The sequence below is a fragment of the Mirounga angustirostris genome, unplaced genomic scaffold (genome assembly GCF_029215605.1).
Source record: "Mirounga angustirostris isolate CCGP_5_RB_7025 unplaced genomic scaffold, mMirAng1.0.hap1 SCAF_13, whole genome shotgun sequence".
In the NCBI taxonomy this organism is placed as follows: Eukaryota; Metazoa; Chordata; class Mammalia; order Carnivora; family Phocidae; genus Mirounga; species Mirounga angustirostris.
Genome location: NW_026991721.1, coordinates 11865666 through 11888464, shown reverse-complemented (window position 1 = coordinate 11888464; position 22799 = coordinate 11865666). Strand labels below are relative to the sequence as shown.

The window sequence follows — 22799 nt, the reverse complement described above, 5'->3', positions numbered from 1 at the left end:
TTTCTGAGTCTCAAGCTCTATACCTGCGAGTGTTTCCGGCTCTGAGTTATGCCAGCCATACGGATTTGTATCAGTCTATTACATATTGACTAGGCCACCTGGATTTCCTATCCATCTCCCACACAGATCTTCAGGGCAAGTATCACTCCGTACTTGGGGAGCTGTATCAGTCACGGCCCACTCAGGAAAATGCAAACATACTGGGAGTAACCAGGAGGAATTTAATCCAGAAATTTGATTACACAGGTGATGGCAGAACTAAAGAAGTAAACAGAAGATATTGAGGTAACTCAGAGATAAGCCACAGCAGGTAGCCATTAGGCCAAAGGGACAAAAAAAAAAAAAAAGGCAAAGTTACTAAAAGCTAGGGGCCAAGGCAGATAGGCACATGCTGGAACCACAGTGGCTCTGTCTCGCTCCAGCTGAAGCCATAAAGGAGGTGTAGCTTGCTGACCTGGATGACGCTGTGGAGAGAGACTAGGGGAAGAAATGTCCTGACTTGCCCTGCCTTTCGCCCTCCAGCTCTCTCCGCACAGTGCCTCCCATTGGTCAAAGCCAGCGAAAGCCAACTAATCCTGGAGCCTGGAAAACCCAACCGACAGGGGTCAGCTCCCCTGGAATACAGAGCAGAGCAAAAGAGAAAGAAATGGGAAAAAGATCAAAGACTTATACATTGGCATGCCATCAATTGATCACAATGCCAGATACACAGAAAAATCGCTGTCAGTCGTGCTGGCTTTTCTGTTCTGGGTGCCTGTGTTCACTAATATTTCTACTGAAGTCTTGGTTTCCTAGTTTTTAAAAATCAATATTTACTGCAAGCCTATGTGCACCAGGCACTGTTTTCTTGTTGTTTTGCTTGTTTTATCTTTTTTACAAGAAGGATGGACAGGGTGGTCTAGGGGCCATCTCCTGGAACTGGAATAAACTGGCAATTATATTCATAAACTGGCCTTACTCCCATCGAAGTAGAAAGAGTCCTCAGGTGAGAAGTTATAAAAAGACTTCATGATAACACAGGTCCTTCCCTTATTTGGCGTCATGTGTCTGCTACTGGCTGCAATTCTAGAACCAAATAAGGTGTGGTGTGGTACTCTTTACCACGCATGAGCCTTTGCTAGCTTGTTTCCCTTTTAATTTCTTAAGCCCTTCCATTTGTTTCCCAGAAAGCTGATTTTTTTTTTTTTAAATGACAAGCACTACCTAAAGAGAGAACAAGAAAAGCAGCCTTGGCCAGAAGAAATGATTTAGTAAGTGGGTCTGTTTCAGTATGTAATGTTTTTAAAAGGAAACCCCCTTCCCTGGCTAAATAAATCTTGAGCAAATATAGAAAGAAGACGTACAGATTCATTAGAAGTACATATTCGGTAGTATGCTGCAGAGACCCTCTTGTCTCAGTTTGACCCTGATCCTAGCTCTGGTTTTGTTGGCATCTTGCTGAAATCTCATTAGGTACTTCCTGTTCCATGATCTGGAGCATGCTATTTAGAGTAGCCCGGCCAAAACATGTGTGGTGACTCAAACTATTTACACTTTTCTCAGGTGGTGAAGGAAATAGCAGAGCCCACCAGCCTGGACAACCCATCTAGAAGCCACGTACCCTGAGAAACTGCCAAGTGAGCTTGGCAGAATTCCACCTCTGCTCAAACACTGGGGAAGAGGAGGAGGGACTTAGCAGGAGTTCTAATAACGTACACACGCAAAAGCATCCAAACACAGATTGATAAAATTATCTAATAACTTTAATTTTTTTAAGTATTTAATAAAAAACATACCTGTAGATATTGTGCTCCTGGATATGGGTAGTATACACGAGCTGCACCTAAGACATGTAAGTGACAGAGAAGAGCAGAGAATGAGTGTCTGTTAGGAGAATGTTGGCACTCATCTACACCCAGAATTAGGGGATGTTTTTAGCTTCTAAACGGGACTGGTAACTAGCGTATCTCTGAGATCTTTCACAAGGCAGAGGAATAACAGCCATCCCACAGCAAAAGGCCACGTTCTAAGCAGAGTAGTCAGCAATGGGACCAAATAATAATGTCCCTCTCCCTGCCCCAAAAGCACTGAAATCGAGAAGTTGATCGTACTCACATAGGAACCACAAAACAAACAAAATGAATCAGAACAAAGCCCTTTAACTAGACAGGATGGTGTCTAGGGGAAGACTATAACACAACTAAATTTAACATACAAAAAAAAAATAATAATGTGTGTCTCTAAAGGGTAGTTGACCAGCAACTCACTATTTATTGAACAAATATTTATTGAATGCCTGTCATGTGCCAGGGCCAAGGATGCAGCAGTCAAAAAACAAAACTAAACGAACAAATAAAAATTGTCTATCCTGACCTTACATTATGATGGTGAGAAACAGGTAATAAAAACATTAATAAGAAAAAGAATAAATCCATTAATATGTAAAACTCATCAGGAGGTGGGAGATGAGAAATGGGGGAGAGATGGCAATTAAAAATATATTGATCAGGGAAGGACTCACTGAGAAGGGGACACTTGAGTGAGGATTCATAGAAGGTGAGGGAAGTAAGCAGGTATCAGGGGGAACACGGTTCAGGGGGCCAGCACCCTGGAGCATCTGTGGAACAGAAAGGAGGCCAGGGTGGCCTGCACAGTGAACTGGTGAGACAGGGATGGGAGTAAAAGGGGCCAGATCAAGCGGGTAGGGTGACCATATAATTTATTGTTCAAACTGGGATGTTCTTGAAAGTGAACGAGGGGAAGGTACCAAAAATAATACTCTATAGTTTTTTAAATATATATTTATTGACCAAAAGTTTGGTTTTATTGTATTGATGGACCTACAAAATAATTCTGTTGAAAACTTATTTTCAAAATAAAATTTTCTAGAATATTTTTAAACGACACATAGCTAAAAACATTAATTTCTTTTAAGATTTATTTATTTATTTGAGAAAGAGAGTGCAGGCATGCGGGGGAGGGGCAGAGGGAGAAAGAGAATCTCAAGCAGACTCCCCACTGAGTGCAGAGTCTGACTTGAGGCTTGATCTCACGATCCTGAGATCATGACCTGAGCCAAAATCGAGTCAGATTTTTAACCAACTGAGCCACCCAGTCGCCCCTAAACATTAACTAAAAAAAAAACCTTTTATATTATTTGAATATTTTTAAACAGCACAGTAAATAATTATTCTTGATATAGATTCAAATCCCTTAATTGGTTACCTAGCCATTGCTGTCTCTAACATTGTGATGTGGAAATTTTTCTGAAAGATGCCTTTTTTAAATCTGATCTTATTATTTTCAAATTTTTAATAAAATTGCAAACTTCTGCAGAGCTGCATTTTATAATTAATATATTTTGAAGTTGTTGACACTTTTAATTGATGCTTCTCTATAAACCATAATTTTTTTAATTAAGAAAATACTCCCACTCAGCTGCTGCTAATCCTCTAAATTCAGGGCATATTCTGCTAAATGGAGAATATCCTCAATTGTTTCTCATATTAAAATGTATAAATATTTCTGCCCCAATATTTTCACAGGCGCTGTATTTCTGCCTCCATCCGGAGCACCTTTCTTCAGTAATGTTTTTACAAGATGAGCTCTTAAGTTGTCTCTATTCATGATTCTTTTTAACATTTTGCCAAATGTAGATACTGCAAAATCATAGGCCTTCACAATTCCATCCCATTCTGGTGGAGAATATAAATTTATCCAATTAAAATTAGAAACTCCACCAAAGGCAAGATTTTTCCAAAGCACGATTTTCAAATTAGGTAATTAAACCATTTGAGCTCTCATCTTTTAACTTGTTCAGTTCCTCCCCAGCTTTTGTCAAGAGACATTTGAGCCCTTTCCTTTTTGCAAGCTTTGTTTTACATAATTGCAACTTGCTAAACGCTTCAAAGCTGAATTTTCATGCTACATTCACTGAATAATTTGATTAAATATTTCTGACTGATCTTGCACATAATGTAACCTATATTTAAGTTGCTTTACAAAGCATTTTTTCAAAGGCTCAGGCATTTCTAAAATCTGATGATGACAGGCAACACAGAAAAAGCATATGCAACCATACTGAAATGTTTCTGTATTCAACATCAGCTTCTGTCACGAGAGCTTTGTAGATGAGTTATACATGTACTGTGATTATGTAAATATATATTTGTAAATTTTGACATTTGCAGTTTCTAGTCTGACTGGTGGAATCCTGCAGCTTCTTTGGATGCAGTCATGAATTTTGTGTACATCACAACCAATTCCAGGCACGTTTCTGCTTCATAGGTTTTTAAGTCTGTAAAGAACATTTTTTTTATCATAAATCTGTGCTCCACCAAAATTTATATTCATATTACCACCAAAAAAAAAAAACCCACTTTTTCTTCAATATTGAACTTCTCAACTAAATTTACAATGGCATTAACAATATCGGATGTTTCAATTCTTTTTGACAGAAGAATGAATTTCCAAGTACTTTACTTTGATCCTTTGGATTGGATGAAAAAACGAAAGCTTTTGGAATTAACAAACGTTTTGACTGAGGTGGCACTGATATAAAGCTGACATTATTTGGTGGTTTACAAAGGGCATCAACTCAATCATCACGTTTACACTTTAGTTACAAGCACAAGATAACTTGAAACTGACAATGAGCAAAACCAATTTAGAGGTGTTACTTGACCCAAATGGAAAGGTGTGCTTCGCCATGACATGTAGACACACCTCCTGCAGTTGTACATGTTAAATCATCGGGCACACTCTTCTTAAACTATTAACTTCTGAAGTAGATGCTGATGCTTCTTCCCCATACCTGTGTTCTCCTGACTTCCAAGGGGGCAGTAATCTATTTCCCTCCAGGGTGGCCAGGAAATGTTGGCAAATATTTTGGGCAAATTACACATTTCCCATCAATTTCTTGAGAAAACTAAACATGTAATTTTGGATTTGGTTTTCGTTTGAGCCAAAGGCTGCTCAAAGCATCTACTGCAAAAATAAAAACATTGCCAAATAATAAAATAAATAGCTACAGCTTTACATATACCATTAAGGCCAAAACTGCTTTACCGAGAACTTCTAGATTATGCTACACTCAACGGCAAGAATGCTTAGCCTCTATCCCCTAAACATAATTTGTATGACATTAAGCCAAAGTTTCCCATGTTTTTTTCTGATCCTGAGGAGGATCTATGCACCTCATGAGCACGAGTGGTGGTATACCAAGTGGCCAGCTGGGGGAAAAGCCTCAAAAGTTTTCCTGCCACCACCTAACACCAGAGGAGTTGGCTGTTCCTGACTGATTGTGCTTAAGCTCTTAGCTTTAACAACCAGCACTCTGCATATTATCCCTGAAAGGGTGCTTACCGGTTAGGATTTGTCTGAACAGGATCAGGGAAAGAAGAGATGAGTTATCATTAGCCATCTTTTGGATTTAGCCATAATAAAGTTAGAATTCTGTTCACTGAATATATTTCACATGCTACTAGATGAGACGTTGGAAGAAGCCAGAAGAACCAAATGGAGGTCTATCAACCCAACCTGGTTTACGTTAGTGAAAATGCTAACAAGAAAACTTCATAAAATATGGAAAATCTACAGTAAATGGCAAAGCCAATAATAGAATGTTGAGAAAACAAGCAAAAACCCAGGGCTCTTCCGAGTGAACAAGGACATACAGTCACCCCACTAAGGTCAGCATAAAGACCATGGCTTTTACTTCAAATGGAGATGGAAATTCACAGTGGGGTTCTGAGTAGAGGAATGATGAGATCTGATTTAAGTTTTACGGGATCACTCTGGCTGCTACTCTGAAAATAAAATGCAGGGGGCAAGTGTAGCAAACAAGCTAAGAGCCTGTGGCTGTGATCTTGCATTGAGGAGAAAAGACAATAGCTTCCTAGGAGGGAAATAAATGTGCATCCTTAAAACTGTAAATATGAGAAAAAAAAAAACTGTATATCTGTAGCAGAAGGAAAGAACAGTTAAAGGGGGAAAGAAACACAGGCTCAAATTTCAGGTCCATGCAACCTGTGATTTCATACCAAGTGTGCAAGGATGAATCAGAATACTGTTCAAAACACTGCATATGAAGAGTATCTACTTAATTCCTCTTAAACTAATTCCATTTTCATCAAGCAACTTCCTAATTATAAAGTAGATTCATGTAGACTTACCAACAGGAAGGGGATATACGAATCAGCAAATACTGTTCTCCATTCTACTTGATGGTTTTGACTCTAACCAGAAATTAATAAATTGGATTTCTGGGTTTTTCTTATATACCATCTCTTATGAGTATAGCTTGTTTGTGTTGGTTCCCTAGAATGTCATCATCTGTAGGTACACTACTAATTGAGTTTCCTAATACATTCAACAGAAAATAAGACCTGGAAAGTTGTGACTTTAAAAAGTCACCCTGAAAAGACTTGTCTGAGCTGCCACTCGGCCTTGCCCAGGTGACCCCCAGTCTTGGTGAGTGCCACTCCAGTCAAACCGCAACATGCAGCTCTGATGCCCAGATAGTCCTACCAGAATAGTCTGAGTAAAATAGGGAATACTGTGTTACTATGCCCTCATTAGAAAAAATGCAGTTCTCAAAGGCTTACTCTTCTATGATTATTTTCTCAATTCTCATCCTTTCCAAAAACAGCCACCTTCAAGTTATCATAGAGGGATTTTTCTTTCTCTTTCCTGGATACATGATTCCTCCTTCACATCATTTTATGTAAGACACAATTAATTTTCAGAAAGGCACTCAAACATGTATATTCAAGGTACTGCAATAAATGAAAAGTTACCGGCAAGGGACTTGCATCATTCTGAACAGAAAGGGTCTCTGAAGTCTCAGTAAGGTTACTCTCCTTTCTGGAGTGCTGATCCAGGGAAAGAGGAGCTGGGCTGGAGGATTCATCACTGTCTTGGAGGGTGGAGCGCTCCAGTTCCTCCAATAAGGCATCTATATCGTAAGATACAAGAGAATCATAATACAGAACATGGGATGATTCCTCTTCTGGGATGATTTCCCCCTTAAATATCGCTCCTGTGCCTCCATTCACCTCCTTCTTCTCTTGGGTTAAGGCTATCTTCAAATATCTTCCCTTACTCTTTATTTTACTTCAAGAATGTGGTCTATTCTCCCAGAGGATGTTTAATGCCTCCACATACTGTGACCTATTTCCTATGGCTGCATCCAATTTCACAGCATCACTCAAGCATTTGACTTCTTATATTGCAGGGTATTAATTTTTATCATTCATTAAGGGTGGGTTGCCCACAAAGATCCCCAATTAGAAAAGAAGTAAATCCTATATATTTTTCCTATCAGAAAAGTGTAAGTAATTACATTTTTTTCTAAATGTACCAAGACAGTAATGCTTCTTTTTTTAAATTTTTAAATTTTATTATGTTATGTTAATCACCATACATTACATCATTAGTTTCTGATGTAGTGTTCCATGATTCATTGTTTGCGTATAACACCCAGTGCTCCATGCAGTACGTGTCCTCCCTAATACCCATCACCAGGCTAACCCATCCCTCCACCCCCTCCCCTCTAGAACCCTCAGTTTGTTTTTGAGTCCATAGTCTCTCATGGTTCGTCTCCCCCTCCGATTCCCCCCCTTCATTTTTCCCTTCCTGCTATCTTCTTCTTCTTCTTCTTTTTTTTTAACATATAATGTATTATTTGTTTCAGAGGTATGGGTCTGTGAGTCAACAGTCTTACACAATTCATAGCGCTCACCATAGCACATACCCTCCCCAATGTCTATCACCCGGCCACCCCATCCCTCCCACCCCCCACCACCACTGGAGTGGTGGGGAGTAATGCTTATTCTTAACTTGATTATTTTTTTCTTATATCCCAAGCACATAACAAAATTTTCAAAACAAAGTAGAAGTATTCTGTCTTTTAGGGCATATAGGGTAAAAAAAAAGGGGGGGGGATAAAGGAGAAAATAGATATTGCAAAACCAAGCAAGAAGATGTTGCAATCCAAATCTTGAGATTTGTTTCTCCTGTAGTTTTCTTGGAAAAAACCAATGCACTTTACAAGTATCACACTACCACTTTTCTGTTATGATGAAATTAATAATAATTAATAAAAATTTACACATTACAGGCACTATGCTTAGGAATTTATATATTTAATTTAGTCACCCTAATGCTTTAAGGCAGGTGATATTATTGTCCTTATCTTGTAGATCAAGAAAGAGACTGGGGCTCCTGGGTGGCTCAATTGGCTAAGCATCCAATTCTTGATTTTGGCTCAGATCAGGATTTCAGGGTTGTGAGATTGAGCCCCGTGGAGCCTGCTTAAGATTCTCTCTCTCCCTCTTCCTCTGCCCCTACCTCCCCCCTCCCTCTAAAAAAAAGAAAAGAACAAAAGAAAGAAAAAAGTAGTGTCACTGCTAGTGATGCAGATCCTGTCTGATCCTGGGCTATCTGATCCCAGCCCCTGCACTAACTTCATGTCAAAAATTCCAGTCCCCATCTTCATGTGGATTCTCAGGATCATCCTGGCATGATATGCTCTTCTCTGAAGCCATTTCCTCATCTACATAATGAAGCAATTCTATTACAAATTTTTTCAAATTGTGGGCTGAGACCCATTAGTGGATCTCTAAGTGGATTTTTTACCACAGGTCATGATTTTTAAGTTTGCAAAACAGTGGATTCTATTATTTGACATTATTTGATTCCTGCAGATGAAGGGCTATAGGGAAATATTCACCAATGAACATGACATTATCTGATATTGCTTTAAAATAATCCAGGAGTGAAAGGAATGGGTGGGTGTATTAATGAAATAAGATTGGCCAAGAGTTGATGACTGTTAAAGCTGGTTGATGGGTATACTAGACTTCATTAAACTATTTTCTTTACTTTTGTATATTTTAAAATTCCTCATAATAAAAGGTTTTTAAAAAGAGAAAACTAATGTAGAAAGAGAAAGAAAAATTTGTTTTCTCATAACTTTACTAGCTAGATTGAATGCCAAACTTCTGGGTTCCCAATTTTTGTTCTGTACCCCTCTATTAAGATATAGCCCTTTTCTATTTTCTAAGCTTTGCTCCAATCAGAAATCATGGATCTTCTTGTATTCAAAATAAAAAGACATTTACAGTAAAGATTAGGGGAGAGGGGAGACCCCCTGTAAGAGAAGCAAACCATATCTCTAAGAGGAAAAGGTTACTTTTAGAAGCACCAGTGAACCAAAGTTAGTGAAACTCTACCCTCTGGGTCATGAGTTAACAGGCCTTTCTCTTCCTGTTTCCTAGGAGTGCACATAACACCAACACCCAAGATTATCTTGCCTTCTGCCAAATTCCATAATTTGCAGATGACTAATTTCAGTATGACAAATGTGGGTTTATAAGGGGTGGGGGGAAATATTATACGGAAAACTCTGTAGTCCTTCCCTATAGCCCTTCATCTGCAGAAATCCGATAATGTCAACAGTAACATGAAAGGAATAAAGTGAGGTCTCTTGGGGGATCTCACTGGATTGGAATGATTTCATTCAGAGCCAGAGTCTGCTCCTGGTTCTCCTTTATCTAGCATCCCCGAGTAATGAAGGTTTAGGTAAAATCTGCTGGGTGGAAACAAACCATCAACGTTGGAGGAAGTACTGCAAAAAGGAAATATCCGCCTGCCTTTGCTGACCTGTCTTGCACCCTATTTCTCTGCAGCAGGGAAGAAAGACCCACCCTAAGTCTTTTGGGTAGTTACTGAGCTGCTGACAATCTGAAGAAACAGGTGAGGTTTAGCCACCCAGATAGATTATATGAATGTTACCTTCCAAACGGCTTGGTACTTTCTACATTTCTGGACCAGATTTCTCTACCATTCATCCTGCTCAAGTAGTGCAAAACTGTGCAAATCTAATTTTTAATTTTTTAATTATCTGGGTTGTTCTATTGTTTGGAACACCTGAGCCAACGCACTGCTAAAATAGGAGATTGCCTTTAGCTTAATCAGTTTTGGTGTCAGGGGCTCCTGAGAGTGATATTGAACACATTTATTTTTTTCCTTAGTTATCTCATTGGGAAAAAAAAAGTGGACAATACTTATTTTAGAGAGTTGCTTCAGACACTAACATGATTAATATATGCAAAAATGTCAAGTTTTAGTTTAAGTCACTAAATACGTATTACTTCCCTTTTGAATGACCTGCATGAAAGCCATTAGGTATTGCTAAAATAAGAAAGAAGGGCTAGATTCTAGAGCACTGGACTTTGAACTCAGGCAGAAATGTGAACTTCCCCAACTCTGACACAGTAAGAATCTGGATTCTACTCCAAGTCTAAAACACATTCTACCCCAAGCATTAAAATAGACTTTGCCTCCAAAACAGTTCAATATTTACTAAATAACACCTTTCCCTCTTCATTAACATCTCTTCCCTCCTGTAATTTGCCTATCTTCCTTTCTCTGCTCCTCTAGCCCTCAAATTACACTCCAAACAATTAACAACAACACAAAGACAATATGCAAAATATGTTTTTCGTTGTTGTTCACACTTTTGACATACCCCAAACATACAAAAACCCAGAACATTGTGGAATTAATACAGCTTGGAAATTGAGTAAAAGGTTAGTGACTCAGTGTTAGTAAGGATGCCAGCAACAAAAGTCAGCAAAGGATAAGGAATGAATCCCAAGAATGACAAACCTTCCATTACTCCAAAGATTGGAAATCAGGGATCTGTCTGAGCAATGTGGCCAATTGTTTCACTGCTGGTTTTAATTGTTTGAAATGGAAAGAGTATCATATTTGCAGGCCACAGTAATCTGTTCCTTCAGAATTCCTCTGAATAAAAAGCTTAGCAACAGAATCATTGGAGTTTTAGCACTAATTCTCCTTGATTTAATACTAAACCATGGAACAAATGAAACTACCCTGGCCTTTGTCCAATGTTTACAGATGCCTCATTCTTGTTCTTCTATTCCATTTCTTCTCCTCTCCCTTCTTTTTTTTTCTTCCTAAATCACAAATCTGCAGGTGCCAACTGTGTGACCACCCTATGACCTGCAACAGCCCCCAAGAGGCAAATAATCATAATAAAATGACAATCTCAATCACAATTTGGTCCAAAAGTATTTGTGCAGTTTACTGTGGTGAGCACCAAACTCTCAGCCTATTTGTGCCACTGAAAAGAGTGAACCTATAGTTCCCCAAAACAATCATAGTTCCTCATGCTTCACTCTTGGTTGGGCTGAGGTCATGAGAGAAGTGGAAACAAAATCTTCCAGCACCACCCTCCCTCTGGCTAGAAGTACACCCCACCACAGAGATGGCAGCCAAGTCTTCATTCCCTCAGAGTTTCTCCTCCAAGAAGGTCCTCACTCACCCAACTCTTCCATTGTCACACACCCAAGATGCTCTGGTCCCACAGGTTGTGAGGAACTGCTTTGGCATGTGCTGAAGAAGAGGACCGCAAAGGAACTAAATGAGACAGCGTGAAGCAGCCTCTATAACCCTTTTTGGTTCCTGTATTTGCTTAGCACTTCCTCTCTTTTGATTTGGTGAGTTTCTTTTTTTTTTCTTTCTTTCTTTCTCTCTTTCTTTCTCTCATTTCGATAAGTTAGTTTTGAAAATGGGACATAGAAAGGTGGGTAGTAGGATTTGAGTTCTGTTACTGCATTGGTGAGGGTGAGAAAGATTCAAAATTAACTTTAAAAAATTGGGCACCTACTATGCGCCAGGATTCATCTTGAATTCATGGGATGGCAGATTTGCACTTGTGTTTTTCCCCAGTGTGGGTATCCCACTGTGACTGTGCATCAGAAAACCTACTGTATGTGTGTGAAGTGTGTGTGTGTGTGTGTGTGTGTGTGTGTGTGAAAGCTGATGACCATGGAAGTGGTTGCCTTCATAAAATTTCCATCAGAGTTCACCAGCACCCAATTCATTTTGCTGTCACTATTTACTTAATGATCCAGAAATTATGCTTACCTCCTTTCCTGAATAGACTGTAAATCCATTAAAAGCAGGGCTGAGTAGCAGTCACATTTGGATTTTCAGGGCTATTGGTTATTTCTGTGGTCCAAAACACAAACAACTATAGTGATTATGAAGAATGAAACTGGAAGACAAGACACAAGGTGTGTTAAGCTGCAGATGCCTCAGGGAAGCACAATTTCTGCCTAGTTATGTTGCCTAATAGCAGTTTCTCTGAAAAGGGACTCTGAGATTAACTTTCACCTTTTCTACCACTGTGATTTTATTCACCTTGAATTAAATAAGACATTTACAAAAGGCCTACTATGAGAAAGCAGTATGTAAAGAACTGTAATTATGGCTCTGTGAAATGTAATATTATCTCCATTTTTACCAGTGGTGAAATAGATTCAAGGAATAGTAACTTGCTAAAGATAACAGAATTATAGGTAGCTTTACTATTTACTATAATCCAGATTTAGTTTCAATCCCTGTGATCTTTCCTCTGCAATACGTGGTCTTTTTTTAGGGTGATGTAAAGGAATCATTCATTCTCCCATTCCATTGTGATGCTAAGCTTTTTTTTTTCTTTAATAAAAAGGAGATTCCCACTCTGCATTACTTTGAGCAGCCATTGGATGTCAGTGCTGTTCCAAAAGTCTGTTCCAAAAGTCCAAATGGGTTTGAAAAAATTCCCATCCACACTAATCCATAGTTTTTACAACTGAAATGCCACTAGTCCTATGAAAGTGCAGAACATTTGATAGCGAATATAAAACATTTGCCTAATCTATGGTGGTAACTGAGCCAAAACACCGAGAGGAAAAATGCACTTCAGCATTTGGCTTGCAAATATTAGACTCTCTCTGTAGGTTAAATGAATGATTAATGTGAAATTTATAACTGGATCCCTAGATCTTGTTTCCATCCGCTTTCTGGGGGGGGGGGGAGGGGAGGGTGGGGACACACGGGGGGTTAACCCCAGGAGCTTTATTTTCCAGGGGTAAGAACCGTTCTTTCAAATTTCTCCTTGATTATAGTACATGAAAGGAAGAAAGGAAGGAATGCTGGAGGCCCACTGCTGTCACTGAATGCAACTTGGAAAACAAATGGAAACTCCCATTTGACGCATTAGAGTAATTTAGTTGCACGCGCTAGTGGGCAGAAAAGTAGTTTTTGATAAAGCTGCTATTCTGACTGTGCTTCCTGTGCAGCAGAAACATTCAAAACCACAAAAGCCAAGTGGCTTCGAGGCAGGGAGCACGAAGGAGGCCTTCGGTTTCTGTGAGTAGGTCACAGAATCACACTAACAACCCTTCCCCCTTCCCTGCAGCCCAGGGACCACAGCCAAGTTAAGCAGCCGACGCCAGCTCCTTGGCACCGAAAATATCTAGTAGGATAGCAACTCTACAATTCTTTCCAGACTTTTATTAAGAACCAAATGAGTGGTGAGAATTGTGCTACGCCCCGAACACCCGACGGATCCAGATTCAGTCCCTGACCTCCGGGAGATCACAGGTTACTGAGTCACACACAGGATGACGAGGCGAATACTGCAGGCATGAATGCTAGGAGGTGCGAAGTAACCAAGCCAAACTAAGGGCTACTAACGTGGCCACCCAAAAAATGTTTCGCCAACACCAACTTAAAAAGTCAGGAAAACCACCCCAAGCTATCCCGACCAGCAACTAGCTCGCCATTTCCGCTGAGATCTGTGCGGGCGTCGCGGCCTAACCCGGAAATACTACCTCCCTGAAAGAGCAAACGCTGACCGCAGAAAGAGTAAACTACCTTTCCCGTCGTGCATCAGTCAAAAACCTCCCAGCATCCTCTCTGCCTCTGGTTTCTCATCTTTTTTTCCTAAAGCTTAGGCTATTTAGGACTTCATCTCCCAAGATGCCTTTTGACAAGTTAACCCTGCGCGTGCGCCAAGAGGAGGGCCCTCCTTGCCCTCACGACCCCGCCTCTGTTCTACCGCCGCCATTTTTTCAGAGACTTTCATCCGGCAGTCGACGGGGTTTTTTTTCTTAAAGGAGAAGCGACAACTCAAAAAATTTCCCCCTTCTTCCCGCAAGACCTGGCGGCGCTGGGGACAGAAAGGCCACAGACAGGAAAGTGGGATCGGGGTGGAGGCAGAAGAACGCCAAGGCTACTTCCGCGGCTTAAGGAAGAAGGATAGAAAGAGCCCTGTGGCATTAGCGGCTCCTTAGGGAGGCAGGTGCGCGCGCAGCCAGTCCAGGGTGCGCGCGAGGCGGGGAAAAAGGTGCGTTTTCCTCCCACCAATCTCCTCGCGGGACCTGCTCCTCCCACTGCTCCTAGCGCGCATTGAGCTCGTGGCGCGGGGGGTGGGGGGTGGAGGAAGGTCACTTTAGGATTGTCGCGAGACGCAGCCGTTTAACGGTGAGAACGGGTGCGCGGGGAAGGAAACCTCGCGCGCTCCCTTAGAGCCGTTTCCTGATTGGTTGAAGTAAGGGGTGGGGGAGGGAATCCAGGACGTCGCTGCGTGAGAGACCACGACGGGCAGGGCGAAGAAGCCGTCCCTCCCCTCTGATTGGTCCGCTGAACGTCTGTGGCGGGCGCGCGCGCGCCGCCAGCCGTCGCGGGCCTTGAGTGGCAGGGGGCGGGGGGGGTGCCCTCGGAGCCGGGCAGAGGGGAGGGGGGGAAAGAGGAGCGCAGAGTGAGATTGAGCCGGACGCTCCGGGAGGCGAAGGGGGCGGGGGGAGCAGCGCCGCGGCCGCCGCCGCCTCCGCCTCCGCCGCCTGGGACGAGGGGGTGGGGGACGGACGAGCCCCGATGCCGGGGGAGACGGAAGAGCCGAGACCCCCGGAGCAGCAGGACCAGGAAGGGGGCGAGGCGGCGGCGGCCAAGGCGGCTCCAGAGGAGCCCCAACAACAGCCCCCTGAGGCGGCGGCGGCGGCGGCGCCTGCGGGGACCACTAGCAGCCGCGTGCTGAGGGGAGGTCGGGACCGGGGCCGGGCCGCTGCGGCCGCCGCCGCCGCCGCTGTGTCTCGCCGGAGGAAGGCCGAGTATCCCCGCCGGCGGAGGAGCAGCCCCAGCGCCAGGCCTCCCGACGCCCCAGGGCAGCAGTCCCAGGCCGCGAAGCCCCCGTCTCCAGCTCAGGGCAAGAAGAGTCCGCGACTCCTGTGAGTAACGCAGTCTTTCAGGCGGTGGGAAAGACCCCCCTCTGTCCGCACGCAACCCTCTCGGCTCCCGTAGCGCCCACTCCACGTGACATCCTGCCTGCTCTGCCCCCTGCCGGCTCGCACGCCAGATGTCACGCCGCTCCCCTGCTCGCTGTCTTGTCGCTGCTCTTTGGCCCTCCCCCGTGTCCTCGGTCTGTGGGGCCGCTTCCCCTCTCCCTGCAGTCGTCCTTTGTGGGATGCACCTCTTTTGCTCCTTGGGACCTTATTCTTCCCTGCCGCCGCAGGCTTCGCCCGCACTCTGGCACCTGCACTCCCTTTGTCAGCCTGTCCCTTCCCCTCGTACGGCGGCTCTCCAGTATTACATGACATCCCCATTGGGAAATCCACAGCACAATCTTAGCCTTCAAAAGTGTGTGTCTCCCCCCCCCCCCATTAATTAGCCCAAGGGCTAGTTGTACTAGTAGCTTCGTAAAGCTTTTTCCGCTCTGCTAAATGTTCACATCACGTTTCACCTGCTTTAGGAATCTGGTACTTAGTAGGGTAAAACGCAGCTCTGCCAGTTTTAAGTGTAGTCTTTCATACAACAAAATTAGCTGGGTATTTTTTTGGTGTTTCTTTGTTTTTTTAGTTTTTGCTTGTCTGCTTGTGCTTATGTTTTAATGTAGGAACTTCGTTCTTGAAACTTAGGCTGCTCTGAAAGGAATTACTTTATTACCTAGAGATAATGGAGGGACTAGGAACGTACATATTTTAAGTTGTTAGTATTAAAATGTTCCTATGTTGAAAATACCGAAGTGCGTGTGTTTGTAAATTGTAGAAGTTAATCATGTGAGTCATCGAATTCGTTACTGAAAACATCGTTTGTGTCTTTTGACTTTCGAGTGAAAAAAATTGATAAAAGGAGAAGTTGGATTGGGGGAATCGCAGTTTTAAGGGTCCCCTCGCGTAGAGATTATGGCAAGATTTGGCTCTTACCACGTTTAAAACTTCAAACACACCCGTTCACAGTTAGGAATAAGTCTGACTTGCTTGCCTTAGAAGCGTCTCAGAAAATTCAGAGGTATATTGCGGTATTAGATGTGCTTCAGATTTTTGAGTGTTACTGAAGTTAATATAATTTAGAGAATTTATTGTGTGACTGCAGGGCTGTGGACAACAGAGATCTGTACTTACAAATCACTTGGCTGCAATTAGGATTCTAATTGCTATAGATGAACTTCACAGTCACAGAAATTTTAAGATTCTCTATTTCATCTCACCAATTTGAAAAGAGCTGTCATTACCCTTACTTGGATTAAATTCCTTGAACAAATTTGTTAAACTGCATATGCCTTAGTTTTATCATCTGTAGGAAATAATGTTAATCCTTATGAGATGAATTAATGAGAAGTATAGCATGTGAAGAACTTAACCAAGCCTGGTACATAGTACATACAATATTTGCTAAAAATTACTGTTTTGAGTGGTAATGGAATGATAGAGGTACAAGTGGTGTGTAGTGATTTTCATGTAAACTCTGCAGAATTGGAATTTTTTAAAATTTATTTCTGTTGCCATACCTGGGAAGGTTAATAACTTAATATATTTTTTAAATGCCCTTCCATCCTCACCTACCCATTTGAGAGTTAAATATACCTAGATTTCCTTACCACGTTTCCCTCCCACTGTTCTACCAGTTCTACTTACAGAAATGATATCTTAAGATAACGACACCTAGTGCAGTAGTTTTTTCCACTTCATGTTTTGTTTTGTTTTTTTCATTAACTCTTGGCAAAAAAGTACTTACGAGTTTTTTTATTTCTACAGTATAAATGTTAAAACAGTTGAACTTGGATGAAGATGACTTAATTAAATCCCTTCAATTTTTTCTCCATGTTGTTCCCTGTGGGGAGAGAAATATAGTCTTAATTCTTAGTGTCCCTCCCTCTCACATCCAATGTCATGAAAGGTAGTAGTGTTCCTTTGCCTTTTCTTAGCCTCAGAACTGTCTCTTTATTATGTATTTTAAGTTACACAGTTTTGATCAGATTGTTAAAATAAATTTTCAGGGATAATTTATTTGTTACACATTTTTAATTTACTGCATGCCCTGGAAATCATGATTGAGCGGTAACTGGGCCTGGTACTGTGCTGTCATCAGCACAGTAATAGGTTTTATAAAGGTAAATGAGACCTGGCCCTAGTCTTCAAGGACCTTGCAGTATGAGGGGAAGATGCATTGATTAGTGGAGGTTTGTCAAATGTACACATGGTTTACAGATTTTCAGAGTGATAAACTTTAAAACTAAGTAAGAAATTTAATACTTTAAGACATTTCATGAGATTTTGGGTATCAGTTTATTGAATCCTGGTCAAGTACCTTCTGACCTTCTCTATATTCCTAACAACATGTGACCCTTTTTAAAAAGGAAGTAAGAGATTTATCTCTTAATTACTTGTTCTATTCAGGTTCTTTTACCATATCCCACCATTTCCTCCTATAAATTCTCAGTAATAGCTGTTTCACCTACATTTGTTTCTCTTGAGTGAAGAGACAGCAAAATGTACAGTAGTTTAAAGGGTCAATAAATACAGAGATTTGGATTGATTGAAACCTCTTTCTGCTAGAAGGCAAAGTAGTGCAGTGGAAAAAGCATTGGACTGTATAGTCAAAGTTTCTGGTCTCAGCTTTCTACTACTCAGTAAGTGACCCCAGGCAAGTCACTTAAGCTCTTTAAATCTGTGTCTTTATCTATAACTGGTAATTTATGATTTGTTACAAGCATAAATGTGTATAAATGATAATTAGGTTACAGTTTTTATACACATTTATGTTTATAACATTTTCATTTGCATTGAAACATTCAGAAGTTAATGAAAAGAGCAGGAAATCCTTGTGAAAAGAAATAATTTTTTAGTGCAATTTGCTCAAGAGAAAGGCATAAAGTTAAATGCTAAAATCATTTTAAAATAAAACTTAAAGCCAATTATAAGGAAAGAAACCAAATTTGAAGAAAGGTTATATCTCTCAGTACTACTTAAGAATTAGGCTCATCATTTGCTGCATTTTGGTCCATAAACTCCAGAGTTCAGATTCTTGTATTTTAAATATAGATGTTTATATACATGTCTAATTTTAAATGTATATAGTACCAGTTTTTTTCTGATTCAGAAAGTTAAAACACCCATGCTTTCTATTAATATGGAAACTAATTGTTTAAGACTAGTTTAAATTGCAAAAAGGCTTCTTTTCATTCTACCATGATAATAAGTCCTCTGCATTTCATATCCAATGCATTTCATAAAAAACTTCAATAAATACTTTTTTAAACTTTAATTTAGCTATTGAGTAACCCTATTGGCTAAAACTGCATATTCGTAGAGATACTCCTATAGGTTCAGCTGGGTTCCAAATGAAAGAAACAAATATTGCACTATTTTCTGGGATATGGAACTCATTTTTGCTTAATTTTTTTCTTAAGGTAAAATAGTAATAAAGCTTCAGGTGACACGTTCTTGCTATATCCTTTTGTAAGGAAAAGGTGAATGTCCTGGATAGTGAGAATGAAAAGGCAGTAATATTCTGAATTGAAACAGCTTTTGTGGCTCTTTGAAGAAAGTTACAGTTGTAGAAGTTTAAAATTCTGAGTTTTCCTCCCAGGGCAATCAGTATGGTAATAGAAACATCTTCCCATTCCAAAAGGTTTTTGGAGGGAAGTTTATTGTGTAATGTTTCAAAATTTAGGTATTACATCTGTATTTCTCTTTAGACTTGTCTTGTGTTAATTATTAATTGGGACATTGATGGTATAATTTAAAATAAAGTAATACCCAGCTTTTTAAAAAGTGGGATGAGAAAATGACAGCTATTCTTTCTAAAGAGAACAGAATTTGTATTACATTGTTTCTCTGTTTGGATATTCTTTGTGACATAACAGTCCTCACTTACATCAGGTTTACTTTCAAAAAAACAAAAAACAAAAACAAAAAAACTTTGGACTAGCTCAGAGATACCATGTAACATCTTTATAGTAAAGATCCAAGACCGGTGGACTTTTGAAGTTGGGTAATGGCTCCAGCTTAGAGGTTTGTTACACTGTGCTTAACAGTTAGGAATGAAAGAAATGTTACCAAATTAAAAACATGACAACATTTTTTAACAGTTTATAACACATTAGACTCTTCACTGTTGCTAATTTGTAAAGTACAAGTTATATTAATTTCTGAGGTCCAGTCTGTTGCCTTTATAGAAATAGATTTTGACTTGGGTATACCAAATAATAATTTGGGGTTTTCTGTTAGGTTCATTAAATTTTTATTATGAAAATTGTCAAGTATACACAGAGTACAAAAAATAGTACAGTGAAATGCCCAGTATTTACCACTAGATTTAGCAGTTATCAAGATTTTGTCATGCTTATTACCTTTATCTCCCTGTGCCTCTTTATTTTTTTAAATTTATTTTTATTTATTTATTTATTTTTTGCTGAAGTATTTTAGAGGAAATCTCAAACATTATTTCACCCCTAGTTACTGCATTTGGTAAAACAAGGACATTTTCTTATATAACCACTTAATATAACAAAATCAGTAATATTTTCTTTGTATTAATTTTTTTTTTACAGTTAAAAACTTTTTGAATGATACTTTAGTTGTATGCTGTCAGATATGATAGCTGCATGGTATCTATTTAAATTTACATTAATTAAAATTAAAAATTCACTTCCTAAATTACAAACAAGCTATTTCAAGCACTCAGTAGCAACACATGACTATCATATTGGACAGCAGATATAGAATATTTTCATCACTGCGGAAAGTTCTATTGACCACACTACTCTAGAGGCTTTCTGCATCACTCTGAAGATGAACCTGAAAGAGATAAATATCTGTGTTTTAGGAAAGTACGCAAGATTGTTTATTTAATATTTGGTTCTCATTTCTTTCAGATGTGTAGACAAAGTGACAACTGACAAAGGTAAGACTTGGTCATTCTTAATCTGTCATGTATGTTAACACTGATTACTTTATTATATGATAGGAAATAGAATAAGCTTCAGCCTGATAATTCAAATCATTCCCATTTAAAAGTGACCTTCATTTAGTAAAAAAGAAAATAATTGGCGTAGTTAGAACCTGTTTGGCTAATAGGTTTGGGCTGGTGAAACATTTTGGCATTATCTGGAAACCTAATGATGGGAAATCAGATTATTTAACGTTAATTTATTACAATGTGTTTTTAGCTATTTGCGTTTTTAGTAAAGTAACAAGGAGAGGAATGATACACAATACAGAGTAAAGTGTAGACAAAATCTTGGTACTGGTAGAGGCTCAAATTATAAATGCAGTTTGGAGAATGCGGAAAGAAAAATGTTCTAAGATTTCAGCCTGGTGAATAATTAAATGGGATCATTTGGTTGTTTCTCTTTAAAGAGTGTTACCAAAACAAATATATGTATTAAAGGTGGTCTTCTGCTTATCAGGATTACGAAGGAAAGCTAATGTCCACCTTTTTCTTTTTAAACACTTCTTTAAAAAGATTTCATTCCGGCTTTGCAGATTGGGTTATTAAAATTGCCTCTAATATGCTGGACCAGTTGCTCATTCATTATTCATATAAAATATATTTGTATAAAAAATGCTGTATTTTCTAGTTATTGGCTACATTTCTTGATGCTAAATTCTAATATGCAGCACGCTTTTTAAAACTTGAATAGATATACTCCTAAGCATATTTAATTTATTATGTCTGACAGAAATCTACTTAATAACTGAGGGTTGGCCAATTTATTATATATGTGCATGTGTTTATATATAAAAAATTAAGATTTTTCCCATCACAAAGAATGCTTTGAGAATATGTAAAATACATATAATATGTATAAGGCAAGTTTGAAACCTGGATTTTACGCTACTTAGGAGAATGATACTGTGGTTAGGAACCAGTAACTTGAATTGGTGGCTGCATTGTAAATAATTAGCTATCAGTGATCAGTTTTCTTTTTTCTCTGAATTTTAGAATCTGAGGCTAGTATTTCATAGTTTACCAGGCAGAAGTATTTGTTCTAGGCAAATTTTTTGTGTAGAAAACTTTGCATGACTAACTTGTCTAGCAGATTTTCGGTTTTGTTGCTGCTGTTGCTTGAAAAATAGGGTATGTCTGCCAAGGATGGAAGGTCTTGTGCTCCTTATTCAGAGATCATTTTGAAATGTTATGATGTGATGAAAATGTAGAGACAGGTGGCAATCAAGTTACCAGAGCAGTTTTTATTAAAACAAAAGACAAAACCCCCAACCTGCCTTTATAAGCTAAAAAGTATTTCACGTGTCTAAAGAGTATGTATTACTTGGGTTGCCTTGAGGAGAACTTGGAGGATGTGGTGGAAATTTTGAATCCCTGTTGGAGATAAATTAATTGCTCTTTGTGTAGATGTCTTAAACCAGAAAAGTTGGCTTGTTAGGTAGTTGTGCAGCTGTGGCGAGATTACAACTGCATTCTGGGTAACCTCAGTTTCAAAATCAATCCCACTCTAATTCACTCGTTAAATGCTCGATCTAGAGTTAGAGCTCAGGGTTTGAATTCAAGTTCTGCCTTTTATTGCAAATTCAGTACCTGGAATCCAATGAACACGCAGTAAAAGGTAGCTGTTTGTAAAATTTTGAAAAAATACTCTCCAACGCCTATCTTCATCTCTTTTGGTTTATCTATTACGGTAGCTGTTCAACTTTGAGTAGTAAATAGGTACATAAGAACTGATTCTTACATATATTTTAACAGCTAGATCAGGAAATAAAGAAATGAAGGCTGTGATGGTCACTTTTCTCTGTGCTCTGTAATATTTAGAATTCACCTCAATTCTTTTCCTTTTTCTTGTCACTTCTCAGAAAGTTGTTCTGTTACTCAGGAGTTTTCATGTTCAGTCTGCTGAATTTTAACTGAAGTAACTTGTACTTGTTTCAGAGGTTGAGGTTTTTTCAAAACTTTGAACAGGTTTTGATATTTTCTAGAGGTACGACTAGCTCTCTGTTTCATGAATATTGACAAGATGTTTTCAGGATTGTTTGTTTTGTTTTCAGGATTGTTCTTATTTACTCCAAACGACTTGAAATATATTTTCCTTCAGTCAAAAATAAGAACCTTTGACATGTTTGAACAAATAATTTTGTACACACACAAAAAGCAACTTGCTGTTGTTTTAAAATTACTAAGTTGCAAAGCGCCATGTTCATTCGTCACACTGAAGTAATAGTGGTCCCTGTTCCTGCTATATTTATTTAATCCTGATGGGTATATATAAAAACAAGTGGAAATTTGCAAAGATAGTGTTTATTAATTCACTAAACAAGTAATTGTTGAGCATCCCACTATGTGTCCAGCACCATTCTAGATACTAGATTGTGCTGATAATCAAATCAGTTCAATGAAACACTTGATTAAAATGTGATACAGTGTTTGATGAAGTTAAGATGTCAAGGGAAGACCTCTTTTGAGAAGGTGACATTTGAGCTGAGACCTGAATATGCAAATAGATAGCCAGATGAAGAGCATCCCACACAGAAGAAGCAAAAAGGGGAAAACTTGAAACATGAAAGCTTAGTTTACCACTGCCAGAGGATTATCATCATCACAGCAGAGCTTCCAAGAGTGTTAGCAGAAATTTTGAGGGATGGAGCCTGGCAGGGTCCTTTTTTTTTTTTTGAGATTTTATTTATTCATTTGACAGAGACACAGCGAGAGAGCGAACACAAGCAGGGGGA

General features: G+C 39.5%; 2 protein-coding genes across 6 annotated transcripts in view; one reads left to right on the top strand and one right to left on the bottom strand.

Annotated features, from left to right (window-relative positions):
* LPXN (leupaxin) overlaps window positions 1-14569 on the bottom strand; it is a 44662-nt gene extending 30093 nt beyond the window's left edge. The window contains exons 1-5 of one of the 2 annotated variants that reach the window (XM_064576382.1): window positions 13711-14569; window positions 11935-12018; window positions 11330-11400; window positions 6777-6934; window positions 1776-1822 (exon numbers count right to left, since the gene is read on the bottom strand). In XM_064576382.1, coding sequence (XP_064432452.1) covers window positions 1776-1822; window positions 6777-6934; window positions 11330-11400; window positions 11935-11963 — 305 coding nt within the window. In that variant the 5' untranslated portion in view covers window positions 11964-12018; window positions 13711-14569. Of the gene's footprint in view, window positions 1-1775; window positions 1823-6776; window positions 6935-11329; window positions 11401-11934; window positions 12019-13421; window positions 13562-13710 lie in introns of those variants that run through there. The other variant, XM_045893604.3, reaches the window with a different exon arrangement.
* Window positions 14570-14583: 14 nt separating this feature from the next.
* The window catches only part of ZFP91 (ZFP91 zinc finger protein, atypical E3 ubiquitin ligase), a 45978-nt gene continuing 37762 nt past the window's right edge, over window positions 14584-22799 (top strand). For 2 of the 4 annotated variants that reach the window (XM_064576380.1, XM_045893603.3), the window contains exons 1-2: window positions 14584-15062; window positions 19991-20019. In XM_064576380.1, the coding sequence (XP_064432450.1) occupies window positions 14713-15062; window positions 19991-20019 (379 nt within the window). In that variant the 5' untranslated portion in view covers window positions 14584-14712. The remainder of the gene's footprint in view (window positions 15063-19990; window positions 20020-22799) is intronic. The other 2 variants (XM_045893602.3, XM_045893601.3) reach the window with 2 other exon arrangements.